Source organism: Spodoptera frugiperda, chromosome 20 (assembly GCF_023101765.2).
Source record: "Spodoptera frugiperda isolate SF20-4 chromosome 20, AGI-APGP_CSIRO_Sfru_2.0, whole genome shotgun sequence".
Taxonomy (NCBI): Eukaryota; Metazoa; Arthropoda; class Insecta; order Lepidoptera; family Noctuidae; genus Spodoptera; species Spodoptera frugiperda.
In genome coordinates, this window is record NC_064231.1 from 1,842,750 (window position 1) to 1,861,741 (window position 18,992).

At 35.5% G+C, this 18,992-nt stretch overlaps 1 protein-coding gene across 7 annotated transcripts in view; it reads left to right on the plus strand.

Annotated features, from left to right (window-relative positions):
* LOC118282189 (protein FAM13A) overlaps positions 1-18,322 on the plus strand; it is a 36,389-nt gene extending 18,067 nt beyond the window's left edge. For 2 of the 7 annotated variants that reach the window (XM_035603134.2, XM_035603133.2), the window contains exons 2-11: positions 10,996-11,636; positions 11,817-11,902; positions 12,457-12,717; positions 12,964-13,144; positions 13,439-13,638; positions 13,746-14,027; positions 14,311-14,538; positions 14,857-14,973; positions 15,216-15,407; positions 15,672-18,322. In XM_035603134.2, coding sequence (XP_035459027.2) covers positions 11,879-11,902; positions 12,457-12,717; positions 12,964-13,144; positions 13,439-13,638; positions 13,746-14,027; positions 14,311-14,538; positions 14,857-14,973; positions 15,216-15,407; positions 15,672-15,863 — 1,677 coding nt within the window. In that variant the 5' untranslated portion in view covers positions 10,996-11,636; positions 11,817-11,878 and the 3' untranslated portion in view covers positions 15,864-18,322. The remainder of the gene's footprint in view (positions 1-10,995; positions 11,637-11,816; positions 11,903-12,456; positions 12,718-12,963; positions 13,145-13,438; positions 13,639-13,745; positions 14,028-14,310; positions 14,539-14,856; positions 14,974-15,215; positions 15,408-15,671) is intronic. The other 5 variants (XM_050701100.1, XM_035603136.2, XM_035603135.2 and 2 more) reach the window with 4 other exon arrangements.
* Positions 18,323-18,992: the final 670 nt, after the last annotated feature.

Below are 18,992 nucleotides of genomic sequence, written 5' to 3' on the forward strand. Positions count from 1 at the left end.
CTCTGTCAATGTGTCCCTAAACTGGTTTGAAAATATAAGCAATCCCAACAACAGTTGAGTGAACGCCTGCTGGAGGCCTCGGAGCTGATGGATATGGTGAAGTACAACGCAGAGAGGTATGAGTCATTGGCAAATGACCTACAATGCAGTTGTGTGAACCAACCTCAGCCTCCTGAGACTTCAATAACACCGGTACCAACTCAAATAAAATTAATTAAAACTCAGTCAAATAGTAAAATTAACTATAAAGCATGTGTATATAGTGATGAACTAGGTTCCGGATTTGGCCAAATGATGTATGATCATCTTGATCATAGCTACATAAACAATAGTTACCACAATATGAGTTATAACAAAATTATAGAACAAATAACTCATACAGATTTGGATGAAGAATCAGTTTTGGTCTTAATGGTAGGTAACAGTTTAGGATTAACAAGGGGGGATGTTGTGAATGGTGTGGACACCTTATTAAAATCAAATAGTGGGAAAATAATTGTGTGTGCTTTCCCATATTCAAATACACTTTCTTATTCAAAAAATAAGTACATAGGTGTACTAAATGGCATATTACATAAATTGACATGTCAAAATGACAGACTTTTATTTTTTGACACTAATAAATTTATTAGTAATCTTATATTTACCAAGAAAGGTATACACCTTTCAAAAAAATGTAGACAGAAAATTGCTATACTTATAGCAAATAATATTAACACTGTTATAACTAATATAACAGATAGTAGTTTTAGTGACAAATCTGTGCTGTCTAGAGTGTCTAACAGCACAGAGACACTAGGTTTAAACTAGATTATAAGACAACAGAAGGTACCTTTATAAATCATATGAATGACAAGGTAAATTCTAGCAATACAAAACTATCTCAGAATAATTATACACAGGAGCAGCACAACTTAAAATTATTTTATATTAACATTCAAGGCTGTTCCTCAAAAATTTTAGAATTAGAGCTGTTTTTAGAAAAAACTAAGTTTGATGTAATTTGTCTATCCGAGCATTGGTTAAAGGAGGACCAACTAACATCTTTAAATTTAGAAAATTACAAGGTAATTAGTAACTTCAGTAGAAAGCAAATATTACATGGTGGGTCCCTAATATTAGTTAAAAATAGTATTAAATCTAAAGAAAGGAAAGATATTGTAGCACTTTCAGTTGAACACACCATTGAGTTGTCCTGTGTTGAGCTGGATAGACATGTTGTAGTTTGTGTATATAGACCACCTAATTATCAGAATCTTGCTTTATTTGATTCTGTCATGGAGGATGTTTTAAGAAAGGTTTCTATTAGTCACAAATCAGTAATTGTATGTGGAGATTTCAATATTAATATATTAGAAAATAGTACAAACAGTATGGAATTGTTAAATTTATTTGGATCATTTGATTTAAAAAATATTTTTTTAGAACCAACTAGAATAACATCCACTACCGCCACCTGCATTGATAATGTTTTCTGTAATTGTGATTACAAAGAAAAACATATTATAAATAGCTTGCCATCTGACCACTGTGGACTAATGGTTGCGTATAGCTCTTATTTACCTTTGCTAAAAACTCAAATAAGATTTAGACAAACTACATTTAAAAATTTGGAGAAATTAAATAATTCTTTAGCTACTAAATTAAGTATAAAAACATTTGATATTAGTAATGTGAATAAGTTGTACAATGATTTCTTTGAATTATTAAACAAGGAATTTAACAATATTTTGCCAGTCAAAAATAAAGATATTCATACCAAATTTGTATTTAGCGATTGGGCTACTGTAGGTATTAGGAAGAGTAGAGATAAACTTTTTGACCTTTATGGCATGAAACCATATAATAACGACCCCCTTTTTCAACAATATGTAACATCGTACTCAAAGACTTTTAGATTAGTGTGCAAAGCCGCAAAACGTCTTTATATCAGCAATAAAATAAAATCAGCTGATGACAAAATAAAGACAACTTGGAAAATAATACAAAATGAAACTGGTAGGAAAAAAATACATAATTCGGAAATTAAGTTAATATCTGAAAATGGACAAATTTCCTCAAATTATGATGTAGCGCAGGAATTTGAAAAGTTTTTTACTAATATTCCTATTAAAATAACTAGAGATTTAAATTCTTCAGCCACACTCTCAACTAGTTTGCTTAAAAAAAATGTAAAAACATGTCAAGATGATTTCAGTTTTCAATATACGAATCCTCTAGAGATCGTTAAAGTTTTTAAAGAAATTAAGATAAAATCAACTGAGGATCTTTGGGGACTATCGGTGAAAGTCTGTAAAACAATTATTCATACTATAGCGCCCTATCTGGCTATGATTTTTAATAAAAGTATAGATGACGGGGTTTTCCCTGACCTTATGAAATATAGCAAAGTTATCCCACTATTTAAAAGCAGTGAAACCACAGAACCTAATAATTATAGGCCTGTATCTATTCTGCCAGTCCTCAGCAAGGTGTTTGAAAAGTTGATACTGTCTCAGATGCTTCATCATTTTAATAAAAACTCTATCTTCCACCATCAGCAATATGGTTTCACTAAAGGTCGTTGTACAACTGACGCCGGTGTTACTTTAATGAAAGAAATATTTGGTGCCTGGGAGGAAGCGCAGGATGCCATAGGTGTTTTTTGCGACCTCTCAAAAGCATTTGATTGCGTTGATCATGAGACACTTTTGCTGAAATTAAATCATTACGGGATTAGAAACACTGCGCTCCGTCTATTGAAATCATATTTAGAGGATAGGCAGCTGAAAGTTCATATAAACGGGGTTAATTCACAAGGGTCTGAGATAAAAATGGGCGTTCCTCAGGGTTCAATATTGGGTCCTTTTCTTTTTTTAGTCTACATTAACGATTTGCCACTCATATTCGAAAATGAACCAAAAATGGTGCTGTTTGCAGATGATACATCATTGATTTTTAAGATAGGTCGACGTATGAATAATTTTGACGACGTAAACAGCTCCATTCTTCAAGTCTATAATTGGTTTACTATTAATAACTTGGCGCTTAATGAGAAAAAAACCAAATGTATTAAATTTTGCTTGCCAAACGTACAAAATAACGAATGTTATGTTGCTTTGAACGGACAAAAGCTGGAATTTATTAAGGAGACTATATTTTTGGGTATCACACTAGATGACAGATTACAATGGGGGCCCCACATAAAAGCACTGTCGGGGAGACTAAGTTCCGCTGCTTATGCAGTCAGACAAATTAGGCAGCTAACGGATGTAAATACAGCAAGGCTTGTTTATTTTAGCTATTTTCACAGCATAATGTCTTACGGCATTTTGCTGTGGGGTCGAGCCGCGGATGTAGAATCAATTTTTATTTTGCAAAAGCGAGCTATTCGAGCAATATATAACTTGCCCCGTCGTGAATCTTTGAGAGAACTTTTTAAAACTATAAATATTCTTACAGTGCCTTCTCAATTCATTTACGAAAATATTATGTACGTAAGAAAAAATCAACAATTGTTTGAAAAAAGAAGCGACAGACACAATTTTAATACGAGAGGTAAAAATAAGTTGGCTATACCGCAATTCCGATTGTCCAAAGTGCAGAAATCCTTCATGGGTTTTTGTGTTAAATGTTATAATAAACTACCAACTACCATACTGAATCTGAACGAGAAAAAAATTAAATCTTGTATAAAGCGTGAACTGTGTAAACAGGCATATTATAAACTGTCAGATTATATTGAGGATAAAAATGCCTGGCAGCATGTTGGTCCGGCTCCACTGGACACTCGCTCACACTAGACAATGCTCAAATACGATCACTAGTTACACGTTAACTTAAAGTACTAATTTATTCCAATGCAGTCTAGGGATCCTGTGGCATCAAGCAGTTGTTTTTTGATTTGAAAGATTAAATTATATATTATTTTTATTTGTATAGAAGCATTATTTCAAAATTGTAAGTGTACATATGTGGGCACTATGTTTGAAATAACCCGCTATTTTATTTTACAAATTGGTTTTATTGTCCCGTTAGTTTTGACGTATGGTAGTTACATTGTTCCTACATATATATACAATAGATAAATAGTGTATCAGAGAAATTGTAAAAAACTTCTTTTTTAAAAGAGTAACGATGGAGTTTCTTGCTCGTTCTTCTCCATTCGAAGCTACACTTTGGAACGAGCGCCTAGCTTCACTGACAGACAGACTGACGGACAATTCAATTTGACGTTTCAAAAGTGCCTTATTTAGGATTAATTGAAATAAATGCCTTTGACTTTGACTTTGACTTTGCAAGAAACCTGCGAGAAGAGTAAAGACATGTATTTTACTTCTACTAAAAACACAACCAATAGGTACTAATTTTGGTTGTTTACTTTTAGATTCCATATTACACAACATAACAAAGCGATCTCCAAGTCAATCACATTATCTCCAAGTTCGAATGTTATATAATTTATTGGAACACCGTAATACAGTCAACTTGGTAACTTTATTTTAAGATAAATCGATCGAAAGTTATTGCTGTAACAAAATATCTCGCCCACAGTCGCAAACAATGGAAACTGGGTCAGTTTTTGTATTTGTTGCTAAAACAATAAACTGTAATTGAAGTACACTGTAATTATCGAAGCAAATTGTTTGGAAGCCGAACAATTAAATTACTTCTTATTTCGTACATTTTCTTGGTCTTGGGAATAGGGATGATGACGGGGTATAAAAATTAAAAATCTATTTAGTCCGTCAGTTATGTAATGAAAAAATATTAGACACGTATTTTTTTATTTTGTCTCATATAAGATAACTTAAATACTTAGACAAAACGAATAAAAATATACTTTTAGGAATACCTAGGAGCAAATACGCCATTTTTACGTTTTAATGTATCAATAATCGAAATAATTTTAGTATAAAACGAAATAAGAATAAGAAATTAAAAAATACTTGTCTCATATTAAAAAATAATCTCCAAGGCGGACATTAAAATAAAAATTACTATTAATTATTAATTAATGATTGTGGTGCTTATATATATTAAGCTTATATAGTTTTTTTCTGGATTGGGCTAATCGCACGTGTGGCAAACCGCTTGTTGCGGTTAGATAGTCATTATTCCTCTAAACTCTAAAAGCTATAATTAGTCGTTATTTTTAACTTCTAAAAATTGCTCCATATTTCAAGGACGTCCATCTCTCATTTATCGCTTGAAAAAATAGAATTTCTAATTAAAAAGTTAAACATATATGTATACGCAGTAAAACTCGATAGTAACACTAGCACTGGTCTGGACGGTATTAGTACTAAGGCAATAAAATGTTTGAAAAATATAATCGTTGAACAGCTGACCAACTGTATAAATACCTGTTTGCGACAAGGAACTTTTCCCGACACTTTGAAGGTGGCTAGGGTCAGTCCTATTTACAAATCTGGGAAGAGGACTGACCCAAGTAACTACAGACCGGTGTCGGTCTTACCTGTTATGTCCAAAATATTCGAACGCGTATTATATAGTCGCCTAAATAACTATTTGACAAACAAAAAATTTCTAATAAACGAACAGTATGGCTTTCGCTCAAAATCAAGTACTCTGTCGGCTGCAACGGATCTAGTTACCAAAATTAAAACTCATATTGATAAAAAAAGCTATGCCTTAGGAATATTCATTGATTTAAAAAAAGCGTTCGATACTGTGAGTCATCAAAAACTACTTCAGAAGCTAGATAACATAGGTGTTACAGGTACAGCTCATAAAATGTTAAAGTCGTACTTAGAAAACAGACGTCAAGTTGTCAAAATAGGAAATGCCCACACTAGCTCGGTCCAAACTATGTCGTACGGCTGTCCTCAAGGTTCAATAATCAGTCCATTACTTTTTCTAATCTATATAAACAATATTAATAAAATAGGGTTAATAGGACACCTAACACTATATGCAGACGACACCTGTTTGTTTTACTTTGACAAATCAATTCATAACATTATTATAAACGCTCAATATGACCTTGATTTGTTAAACGAGTGGTTAAAGTACAATCTCCTTACAATTAACACATCAAAAACCTCATTCATGATTTTTACCACTAAAAATAAACGTATACCCGACTTCTCGCCTCTTAAAATAAACAATGAAATTATAAAACGATCAACTAACGAAAAATATCTTGGATTGAGGGTAGACGAGAAACTAACTTGGAAACTACACATTGACCATCTCAGGAGTAAGTTAACATCATTATTGGGAGCCTTACGGAAAGTAGCAAACTGTATACCAAGTAAAGTACGCACTTTAATTTATAACTCGTTAGTCAAATCGCATTTAGAATATTTAGTCGAGATATGGGGTTCCGCAGCAGTTAGTAATCTAAATTCACTACAAAGAGTACAGAATAAAATAATTAAAACCTTGTTCCATTATAATTACCTTACTCCAACAAAGACCGTATACGAAAAAACTAAATTATTAAATATTAGACAGCTATACATTTATTACACCTGCATTCTTATTAAAAACATAACTTCTAACTCAATACAAACTAACATACAACTAAAGAAAAAAACAATGTCACATAACCTGAGAAATAGACATAAAAACAAGCTTGAAGTCATCAGCGTACGCACTAATTACGGTAGAAAGACTATATTATTTGAAGGAGTACAACTGTTCAACGCATTGCCGGACGACATTAAAGAGTGTGATAACGTAAATATGTTTAAAAATAAGCTAAAGAAACATTTAAGTACATTATAACTGCTGATACTCTGGAGGAAATTTGTATTGTTACTGTATTTATGTTTTGTTACTTTGTATCTCATTATAAGCGGACTGTATGTTCTTATGAGAAATAAATTTCTTTAAACCGAAAAATAACCACATAGTCCTTTTTTAGTTTTATGATACGTAGCCGCTACGCCCTAGATATTTATACTGTGGCACTGTTACTCTTGTAACGAATAATTTAATATTCAAGGGAGTGGGATTTTTCCTATTTTCCAATAATAGCCTATGGAATAACATCCATCTGTTAGCAAATTATCTTTTGGCAACGACAGTCTGAAGTGAACTAAAGGGACCTTTCTCGCCAAAGGCAAAAGCGTACTCAGTTTAAAACCAATGCATAATAAACTTTGTTACATGGCACTAAAGTTCCTAGTCCTGTAACATAAAATTCCTTGTCTCTACAGCCCTTAGGTAGGTTTAATATAACCCCAGACAACGCTACATAAGCATATTTTTGGCGCTGGCTCACATATTTTCACTTCGTAGCCGGTAACCGCTACGCGGTGGTACTACGAGCTACGCCGTAGTTCACCCTCTACGACATTTTATATAACATTTTGTAAATGTTTCGTTTATCTCAGTTCGAATGCTTTGCGTGACTGAAAAGATAAATGAAAGAGAATAAGTCGTTTTTATTCATACTCGGTACTAGTATTGAATATAGAATTTGGTACAATATGTGCTTTCTGTAGTTTAGGGACAATATTTAGTACTTGGCAGTGGGTATAGTGACAGTTTTATTATCATAGATATAGTGTAATTTATCTTTAGTAGTGGTTGGTGATAATGGGGATTACAATTTTGATTATTTTTACTAATGGTATAAGCTGGTAAACGAGCAGACAGATCTCTTGATGGCAAGCAATCGCTGCCGGTCTTTTGCGGGTTAGGAATTCAAGGGTTACACAATAAAACGCAACGCAAATTAGTGTAAAAAAGCTACAGAATGTCCATTTCAGCTTAGGGTTGAATTTAAAGCAACGCCAGTAACATATTGTGTCAATGTCACTGTACCAAAGCAATTGACGTCACACACAATGCTCCCCGCGGTGACCGGTTACACAGGGTGATGTTATCTGCTTTCAATTTCATTTGAAAGAAAAAAAAACATAATAATTAACATTGAACCTTAAGTAATATATTGTGAAAAGTGGGTGTACACAGTGGTATTACGTGTCATAATGTACACCTCTGCCTACCCTTTCGGGGATTAAAGGCGTGATGATATGAATGAATGAATAATATATGGTGTATACGATTGTTATCTTACATGTAAAATGGGTTTCTTTATAATTATTTTGATGATGAGCTTGGGTTCATGGAAGTACTATATTACTCTTCAGTCTCTTAAAAATATTAATGTATCTAGGCAAAACCTTATCATAAAAAAGTTCTAACTACGTGACTGTAAGAGAAACAAACATATTTTAGATCATCATCATCATCATCAGCCGAGAGACGTCCACTGCTGAACAAAGGCCTCCCCTTTGTCCTCCACGTAGAACGACAAGCCGCCACCTGCATCCACTGGACATATTTTGGATATTATAAAATAAATAATGATAAAATAATGAAATAAAGAGCATATTCCTTTTTAAAAGGCCGGCAATGTTCCTGTGACTTTATGGTATTGTGGGTGTCTATGGGTGGCGTTGATCGCATCCCTATGCTCGTTTGACTCCTATTCCATAAAAAAAAATACTATTACCTACCTATATCAAGTATCAATATATTCGTCATTTCAGTAACTCTATATCGTTAATTAACTGTTTCTAAACAAAAAGCTGATACCATGTTATTGTTAGTTTTTCGATGTGGGTGTACGTGTTTTGTCTATCTTTTTACTGTGTTATGTTACTCGGAATTCTTTACTTTCATTTGAACAATATTTCATTTGTGACAAGTGATAGATGACAGAAATCGCACATAGACGAACGGTGAGCAAATCAACGGATGACGTCACGTACGTGTATATCGTACATGTGAAGTTTAAATGCGAATAAAAATGTTAATGAACAACCGTTGGGCAGAAAGTTGGCAGACATGATCCCCTCGCCTGGTCGGAGAATCTTTCTTTCCTTAGGGAATTTTCTCTCAGTTCCTTAATCATAATCAACATCCCTAATCATCGTAGCAATCTGTGATACTGTCCACTATTGGACTATGGCTTTCCTTTACATAAGGAGGTTTGGCATAAACTCCAGTTTTGGGTTAAAGATTCTAGTTACAAGAATTCCGGTTTATCAAAAAGTGTTGCTACGGCCAGTATATGTCAATTCTTAGGACACCCACACACACCACAATAGAAGATGTGGTGATACATATTCTCCACTCTGCCACTATAGGGCAATTTATTGACAATATTTTACTATTTACTTTTAAAACCGAATTCAATTTTACTGAAAAAGATCTGTTCAAATTTCTATTTTCATCCTCAAAATTGAAGCCTAAAGAATTTTCTTGGGGAACTTAACGACACTTAAGACAATGGCAGTAAATCTTCAATTCGACTGACTTCACAGTTTTCTTTGTCAAGTGGTACAGCTGTATTTAATATTAGGCAGTAAATTGCCACGTGGGCGATTCCAGTCGGCTATATGATTGGCCACCTGAATAATCAATAAGGGAACTAGAGTCGGAACTGAAATAACACGTCGACTGTGACGGCTGGAGTCGTAATAATTAATTTTGGAACCAATTCCTAGATAGCCAATTTAGCTGGTTATGTAATCGTGTAGTATATTGGTTTAAATGTTTTAAGTTGAATTTGTAAATTGATTTTGAGTTCTTTATTATCTTTGTTTGTTTGTAACAAATAGATTTTATTAAGGACTTTATGGAAATGGTTTAAAATGTACAGTGATCGTAAAATGTACATCGTTATGTACGTAATACGTCTTAAAACGTCTAATCAAATATTTTTCAGTTAGAAGTTATTAATTAGAATTAGCTCTTAATACTTAGTTTTGTTTAAGGTACAAATCAATATGGTTGTAAAGTATGTACCTTTTTGACAACAAGTTTGTTTTTCCAGAAACTTTGAACTTTTTATTCACCATCAATCGAAATTAACTTTTAAAACAAAACCCAATTACCATACTAAACGGCTCAAAGTCCCAAAACAAAAATTGACGCGAGACTTTTCCATCGACCTCTCTCCATCAGTCTGCTATCAGACTGTAATATATTCACCACTCCCACAACAAACATAATTTGTTAGTCAATTACTGTGAAAGTGACGGTTTACATACAGTACCGGTATACATTTATCTATCCTGTGGCATTGTGACGTCACACTTCTCTTTGCCGCCTATATTAGTTACCTATCGTGTAATGTATGTATAGTGTGGTTGTCATTAGCTTAGTAGTAACTAAGAATAGTTTTGTCACTTGTTGTCTGAAGGTTGATGTTCCTCTGATACGGAGCTGCGGGGCTCCGGCTCAAAAAGCAGGAGCAGGAACGGGTTGGTTTTTAGTCAGTAAGAGTCTGATACTCCCTCTCGTCTCACTCGGCGGGAAAAATCATTGGATGTTTTTCCCTCTCAAAAGAAAGGTCGATGCATTTATGTGGTTGTTTTGTTTTTCTTTATGTAGGTTTTACAGTTTATGTAACTAGATAATTTGTTATTTATTGGTAGTTGTGTGACTGACCGATAACACATAGTCTAAACTCATAAAAGCTCGTCAGGAAGTGTAGGGGAGGAGTAAGATAATTTTCCTCGTTTCTTCAAAGAACTATAAATCTAGGTTTATAATTTGTTGTAAGTATGCTAGTTATTATGGAAATCTGATAAAACTCTAATTTTTAAAATTATATAGGTATTGTGTCATGTGCTTCCATCATCTTTCACAAAAGTCTACAATCAAGCTATACTTGTCTCGCATTACTGTTTTATTTAAAGTATGTGAAATGTATTAGTTTAATAGTCATTGTTATGTGAAACTGAACACGTAAATGTCAATATTAATCACCAAAGTAATTACACAGGCTTAGCCATTTATACGTCGCGGAGTCAAATTACTGCGTTCATTAAATATTTATTAAAGTTCAGGCGCGGATCTAAGGGCTTTCGACTCGCTTACAAATTCACTACGTAACAAGCGTTGAATTTGAAACACATAATCAGATTCTAACCACTGGTTTTGTATTATAATACTCCTACTCATAACCCCGTGGTATTCATTTCTTGGCTCACTGCCATCTCATTAAAAATTTGCTCTTTTCCGTTACAGATTCAAACCGCCGTCAACGAACCTGCCAACTCATTTCAATAATTTTGTGAAGTGTTTGAATATGAACTGCAAAATGATAGAAGACAATTGACAATTCGCTCTCCTCCGGTAGAGTGAGCCAACCACAATCTCGATATTCACTTCGGACGTTACTGATATGAATACGTCGCACTAACAGCGATTTAGGGCTAAACAGCTCTCCCATACACATTCGGACCATCAATGCTAAATTACAGACTGGTGTCAACGCATTTTTTGAAGCAGCCGTAAATTGTTACCGCCGCCCCTTCTATTGACTGTGTGTGCCGTGCCAATATGTGTCGTGATCGGGACATGTCTGAGCAGAGAAGTGACATCATCAAATAAGTTTACCAAGTTCGCCACAGACTAACGTGTCTATAGTCAAGTGTCAAGTTTCCCGTCAAAACGGCGCGCGTTTTCGCTCTGCCGTTTCGTTTTGTTTCTTTCAATTTGTTTTACATCAAAGGATAAGCAATAGCCCGGTGGTTTAGTGTTTGGTTGTGGATCATTGGTTGGGGTATTGCCCAAGAGCGGGCCTCAGTGCGACCCTGGCCAGCCGTACCAGAGAAAACATATCCAGAATCTTGGATTCCATAGTTGGTGCTGCCAGATACTGCATTGTGAGTATGTTAATGTAATAATGTCAATTATTAATACAAATTATGTTAATCTAAATATAAATTGTTACAAGGGAACTTCGTTAGGTCGCATCTATGAAGGTTTTTGTTTGAGCCATAGACGATGAAGCTTTTTTTTAGATGCGTTCAGTTGCGTTAGTGCAAAACATGGTTTAATTTCAGAATCGTCCCATTAACGGCTGAAAACTTTTGGAAATTGGGAATTATTTTCCGAGTTAGCGAAAATGGTACAATTGGAAATTCTACAGGTATTTCTGAAAAATTAGATACTGGGGCTTCACATATCATTTAGTGATTTTAACAATATAATAGTTTCTCGTTTTATAAATATAAAATTTTAGCTTATACCTATACATATACGCTTTGCAATATATACGTAATTACATGGGTACTCTGGGAATACTAATATGTATATTATATGCCAATATTAACGGTTAGTTAACTAACAACTAAGTAGTAGTTGCCTACAAGTATTTGAGTTGCTTGCCCAACTAACCCGTGTACATTGTGTAGGTGACAGCCGAGTAGTAGATGACCAAAGCTTTCAATAACCCGTGTCCCTTGATAGTTTTAGATATACATAGCTTTAAGCAAAGATATCCTTACTTAATATGTACCTACGTATATATCTATACAATTTTCTGTATCATACATGATCAACACAAATCATTCTCCTCACTATTCGATATGAATCGCAAACATCAGCTTAACCCACCACTCCAGAATCAACCTTGTTTCTTGACACTAAGAATTGACATTTATTCGCACATTACACTGACATTAACTCATCCATATACGTTAGGGGTACGGACAGGAAAGTGAGCGCTCGAGCGAGCATCGGGTAGTAATATCTGGGCTCGGCTGGCGTGCGCAGTGCTCGGAACGAGAGCGCGAGAGGACTGAAGACATGGCGGCGCCCGAGTGCGAGCGAGAGGCCAGGAAGAGACGCGAGCGCCGCGACTCGGGGTGCGCGCACGAGCGCAAGGAGCGCCGCCCGCACAGCGAGGAGCGCACGCCCCCGCCCCCGCCGCCGCCGCCGCTCCACGACCATAACCGAATCGAGGTGAGGAATTCAGAACTTGTATCTTAAAATATTCACACGTCGTAACATCGTTCACACCTTTTATCCCCCGAAAGGGTTGGCAGAGGTGCACATTATAGTACTGTAATATAAACCTTCTGGAACAAATCCTCTTAAGTACACATGTCTTTTTGGGACAGATTGGCTGGAGGATATTACTATTACAGAAATACAATTGAAAGATGATCTTCCCAAATATAAAAAAGTATAATCCTGATTGCCTTGCAGTCGGAACGTCGTGCTGAGCGGCTGTCCCGCGCCCGTCGCCCACAGTTCGGTGGCAAGCGACGTCGTCCACCCACCAGGGTCTCCAAACATCCCAAGGAGAACGAGTGCTTCACTACATCCGAAGAGATCCGATGTAGCACACCGCCTCACTTCGATTATGTTATTGTGCAGAAACCACAACGTGAGTATCCAAAAGTGCTGCCATGTCTATGTTGAAGTGAAGTGTGAAGTCTTACCATATTACCATAAGGTATAAGTATTACCATAAGGTAATAGCGTCTGTGGCACTACTTCTGTAAGTGCAGCTTACATTGGTAATTTCAACTTTTTGGTGTCATATCACAACAGCGAACCAGGTAAAATCGGTTGTAATGAAGGTCAAAGAAGCAACTCTTGCTTCTATAGCCCCGGTAACTTATATGCCAACAGTCTTTGTACGCGACAAGCAGTGAGTTCACGTAGAAGATTGTTGCAGTATGCGAGGAACCGGAGACCCTGGACGCTGTAGCATTGCATCGAGTGGCAGGTCGCACAGAAAATGCCGTTGAGGAGGGCGCAGCTCTATGCGCGGAGGCCGAACGAGCCCGCAGCGATGAGAGGAGCGCAGCCCCACTCAACGTCGCACGACGTGAGCAGCCTGTGCCTGACCGACAACTTGAAAAGATCAATAAGAAGGTACGATTGGTATTATACATCAAAGAAAACTATTTGTGAACTATTCAATAAAAACAAAATTGATTGCGTAAAATATCTATAGTAAAACCTGACTTAAAAATTTACAGATCTCTGTACTCAAGAAGAACATCACCAAGTATGAAAATGATTTTGAATCCAAGAATGGCCATCCCTTGACTCAGAGTGACAGAATAACAGACGTGGCGCTGACGCGCATGAACGAGACGTTGCGCAGACTCCAGGCCGAGAAACGACTCATCAAGACTGATCCCGTGGAGTATGCTCTGAAGGTACAAGCAGCTAAACAGCAGAAAGAAAGAGACGACAAGCTTGAAGAGTCGCTCAAGAGTGATAAACCTATGGCTGATATCGTAAAAGATATCGAAGAGGTAAATTTCTTAAATCCATTAATTGCTTATCGCTGATAGTAACTCATCTAGCGATTCAGGGTAAAGTATAGGACTCATTTATAGTTTGTATTGCTAAAGATTTGCTATTGATCGACGTCCATAATTTTTACATATTTTTGTAATCATTTCATAGTCACGATGAATTAATAAATATGATTGGCATTTAATAATCGATTTTTCCAAATTATTTGCGTAACTGGATGACATTGGATCGGACGGTCAGGTAGGTGTTTGCTCGGATTTATTGTGGGCCTTTCTCCAGTGGTTAGAGGGCTGTCGCCAGGCGGCAGGCCGGTCTTCGGTGGGCGAGGGGAGCTGGACGGCGGCGCAGCTGGCGGCGGAGAAGCTGTGCGTGCAGCGCGTGCTGCTGCGGCTCGAGGCGGCCCGAGGTCGGCCCCCTGCGCACTCCGCCGAGCGCGGCGCAGCCCGACACCTCTACGAGCGCTACAGAACCGTCAAAAGAGTGCTCGCGTCCTCTAGGCCTGATGCTGTAAGATTTATAGTCGCTTCTATCTTTTATCGGCATGTACTAGAGTAAAATGTAAGTAAGTACTTCTATGACTTGCTGACTGGTTATGAGTTTTGTATGCCCAGCTGTTAAAATTCTGACAAAGCTGCGTAATACTTTTACATTCAGAGATTTCTTAGAGAGTTTGTAACTCGAAGAGAGAAGTCCTTACGATGACTATGTTAGTGAGAACAAAAGGTTTCAAAATTCATTTCATACTTGCTTTAAATGTGTAGTACTCGTAAACTAGATTTCGAGTATATTTTCCTATGGTTTTTGTAATGTTATTACTTAATTCAGATCATAGGCTGCATTAACGGCGAATTGGCAACTATTCACGAGCATGAGACCATGCTGTTCAACTCCAGCGTCGATAGTTCCAGCGACTCTCAAGAGAAGCCATCGGACTCCTCACAGGTAATTATATAAAATTTTAGTCAGGGCCACTTTTAGAAATCGTGCGCTAAGTGCTATAGGCGCCGATAACAAAACTTGCTTTCGTCTTACAAGTTAGGATACAGTAAAGAGAATAAAAATGGGCAGGAAACCCAAAATAGTATTAAATAAATAACCTGATAGTTTTTCGTTTTCAATTCATATTTTATTACACAAACACAACTGCACTTTATACTTTAAATCTTTTTACTCTATTATTCCAGGAGACTACAGAGACTCCTCTCCAGTCACCTCCGAATCGTGATAGTGCTGCACCGGGCGAAGAGGTCCCATCGTCCACATCATCAGCTCAGTCTGCCACCAGCGAGGAAGCTACACCTTCCAACGAGGGACTTCACTGTCTCAGCATTGATGAACTCAACAAAGCTCTCACTGAAGCTAAGATGCAGAAATCTGTAAGTTTAATTTTCCATTTCTTTATAACATTACGTGATAAATAAAGTAAAAGTCATAAATATTTAAAGTTTTGTAATAAAGTAAAAGTCATAAATATTTAAAGTTAAACAGAGCGTGGAAGTGACTTGATATATGTCTGAAATTGTGTATTTGGAGAGATTAACACCTTCAGTCAAAGGCCCATAGCCCTCACCATACCCTAAACCTACTTAAGCATCATTTCTTACGTTCTGATCTGTAATTACCCTGTTTTACAATTATAGATCTTACGCCGCACTATTAAAGACTACGAGGTGAGCTTCGAACTCCAGAACAGCAGGAAGGTGCAGCGAGACGACAAGAAAGGTCACGAGGATGAATACTGCAAGTACAGGTCCGTGAAGGCCAGGATAAAACTCATCAACGCACTCATAAACAAACAGAAAACACATTCCAACAACAAAACTCCAAACTAAACCATATTTAGTAGTTATTAAGGCTCAATATTGTATTCAAAGGCCTCGATCTTCCCGCTTCGATGTATAAAGCACACGCGACAGCCCTAAGTCGTATATGGTTGTCACTTTTAGACTGTTTCATGTTTTATAAATATGATGATGATTATTGATGTAAGTATTTTGCAGATGTCTTGATGTTATTGGTGTTCATTTCTCACATACATACATAAAATATAGTGTACAGATTAAACAAGATTAGACATGTTACTGCTTTACGTTATAATTTTAAATACTCAAAGATTCGAATGTTAAACCGTTATTGTATAATTAAATATGGCATCATAAAATCTAGTGCTTCCGAAATATAATAATTTGTGTACCTATCATAATATATTTATGTAATCAATCATGCCCCAATATCCTTTGGGAAAAATACAAAACTTTCTATTGCAAATTGCAGCCCAATTCGTTTAGTTTTCTATTTATCAGATTGTATAGTGCCAAATATTGTCATTCTATACAATTTTGTGGTTGTAAATAGTATTAAATTAGCAGATCTATATGTGTTAAGCCTCGTTCAAAATATTCATGGAAAAATATACATCAATATATAAGTGTTGATGGTCTTATACCTTGGGTTATTATTGCAGATACCTGAATACCCAAATGTACATAGTATTTGATAGAAATCGCTGTAGTGCTGATACGAGTAGAAATATTACAAAGATACAAAAAATGGAAACATTGTAACTCTTGACTTTTCACTGCCCTACACTTGACTTTTGACTCGTAACTGTTACAAAGTAAATACACTGATTTTCAATAAATTTGACCATAAAATAAGTACGGGTTCTTAAGCAAAGTACAAGCAGTCTACCTATATAAGAAACTATGTTATATAATGATACAAATATTATAAATTCATATAAACACGTTAAATGTTTTAATATAATTTATACATAATTATGATTATAACAATATTGCTGTTTCGTACAGTTGGTTGCAAAAGTGATAGACTTCGATATTGTAGCTGAACTTGCTGTTCTTATTTATTAGATGGTTAAGATTTTAGTACTTTTGCAACCGACTGTACTCTTGTATAAATAGGGATGGTAAATACCACACTTTTGTGGAGAAAATGGACTCGATTGGTTACTTTGAAGGTTTATTCATTTTACTGGTTCGACTATACGGATTCTGTATATGAAACTTGGCTAGACGAATGGTGAAAATCCTGCTATGTAAGGAATTTTAATGTATATAACAAACTATGACAGAATAAAATAGGGGAGCTATAAGAGTTTTCGATCATATACCCCTATATATTAATACTTATAAATGTTAATGCTACTAATAAAAATAGTTATATTACTACTATACGTGTATAACTACGAGACCTGAGATAGTAGAGTGAAATCAAGATGTGAACGAAGCTTCACGCTTTGGAAATTTGGATTGACGATGACGAAGAAATTGAATTACAAAAATATCGAGTTTATATATATAACTTTACCGCCTAAGACTTTATTAATGTCGTGAACTTTACGTTGCTTTGTATTTTTGTATTAATTTTCTTCCTTTATATGTTTTTTGTATTGTATTGTATCGGATCTCATATTGTGTGTTAGAATTGAAGCTCTTAGAAGAGCTGAAACCTTCGTTCTCTGAAAGAGGACAATAGCAGTTAATATATATATATATTTATGTATTTAGTGATAAAGTACTTACCTGTGATTTTATTGTAACAATCAAAATCTTGTGTGACAAGAACTTGGATGGTTTACTAAACGTTGTGGTAGATGTTAGGTGACGATTTTACGTTGAACAAAATTAATTTGTATTTTCGCATTGTTTTGAACAATATCTACTATATAAATGGATGAGACTTGATAAATGGTTTATTGTAAACCTAAAGTAATATCTATGTAACATTATATTAATGAATACGAGATAATTATGATGTTTAGATGCAAGATGTTGATTATAAGCATTGTACATTTGTTCTCCTTAAGAACTTATTAAAAGCAGAATAATAGTATTTGAAAAATATCTCTTTCAATGTTACAATGCTTTAATCAACGTCTTGTTTGTCGCTTGTCAAGACGGCGAGCAGTTTTAATACCTAATTATAATGATTGCTTTGCAATATAATATAAGCTCTGCGTATACATATACAAATATATGACAAATCAAAATGGATATCATATCAATGTTTCACAACAGTTATCTCTTAGTACCGAGAATGTGTAAATTAGTATTTTCTAAGTTATTGTCCCGAGTCCCTCGCCAATATTAGTCGAGCACGATGCCGTTTGAATGGATATAAGTATGCAAATAATACATATACATATAATTAAATGTTTGTCTGTGCAATTCGGACACAGAATGCATGATATTGTAATCATATTCAGTCAGTAGAGTTCCGCAACTTGCCACTAATATTCATATAATATTTAAAATAAAAAAATAGAACAATATGTTTTTGTTTTAATTCATTTTCCCTTTTAGGAATACTATTTAATACAAAGTAAACATAATATTAATACGACTGTCCATATTCTTTTACTAAATTTACTGGGCACAAGGGAAGCTAGTAACTATACTTACTTATATAACTAAAGAGTTAGCACCCCTTCAGGAAATAAATAGCAAGATGTAGCGATACGAGGAGAGCTCTCTTGCTTGTACTTTAAATTAAATGTTGCTTTCATATATTATGTAAATTGTATTCATAATCAACAGCCCGTGCCAATCCAAGCACTTTGCACGCGAGACTGGATCATGCATGGGCTTTGTCTACATAAGAGAGTTTGCTACACTTTTGTGTAAGTCTAGTTTCCATCGCGAGCGGAATGGACCCATTAATTTTGACTGCATTGCATACACCTATTTCTACCAACAGATAGAAAGAAAGAGTAGATATGACCTCACTTCAGAAATCAATTTACCAACTTCGACTGCACCGTTGATGCGGTGGCTAGGGAATTGGCAGCGCAAAGTGTAGCGGACGGGGATCACGGATCAACTCTTTGTTTGATCCACAAATTGTTGTTTGGGGTCTTGGTGTCAAAGTGTATGTGAACTTGTGTGTTTGTAAACACACACGACACACGAAAATTCTATTACTATGGCGTAAAAACGTTTCTT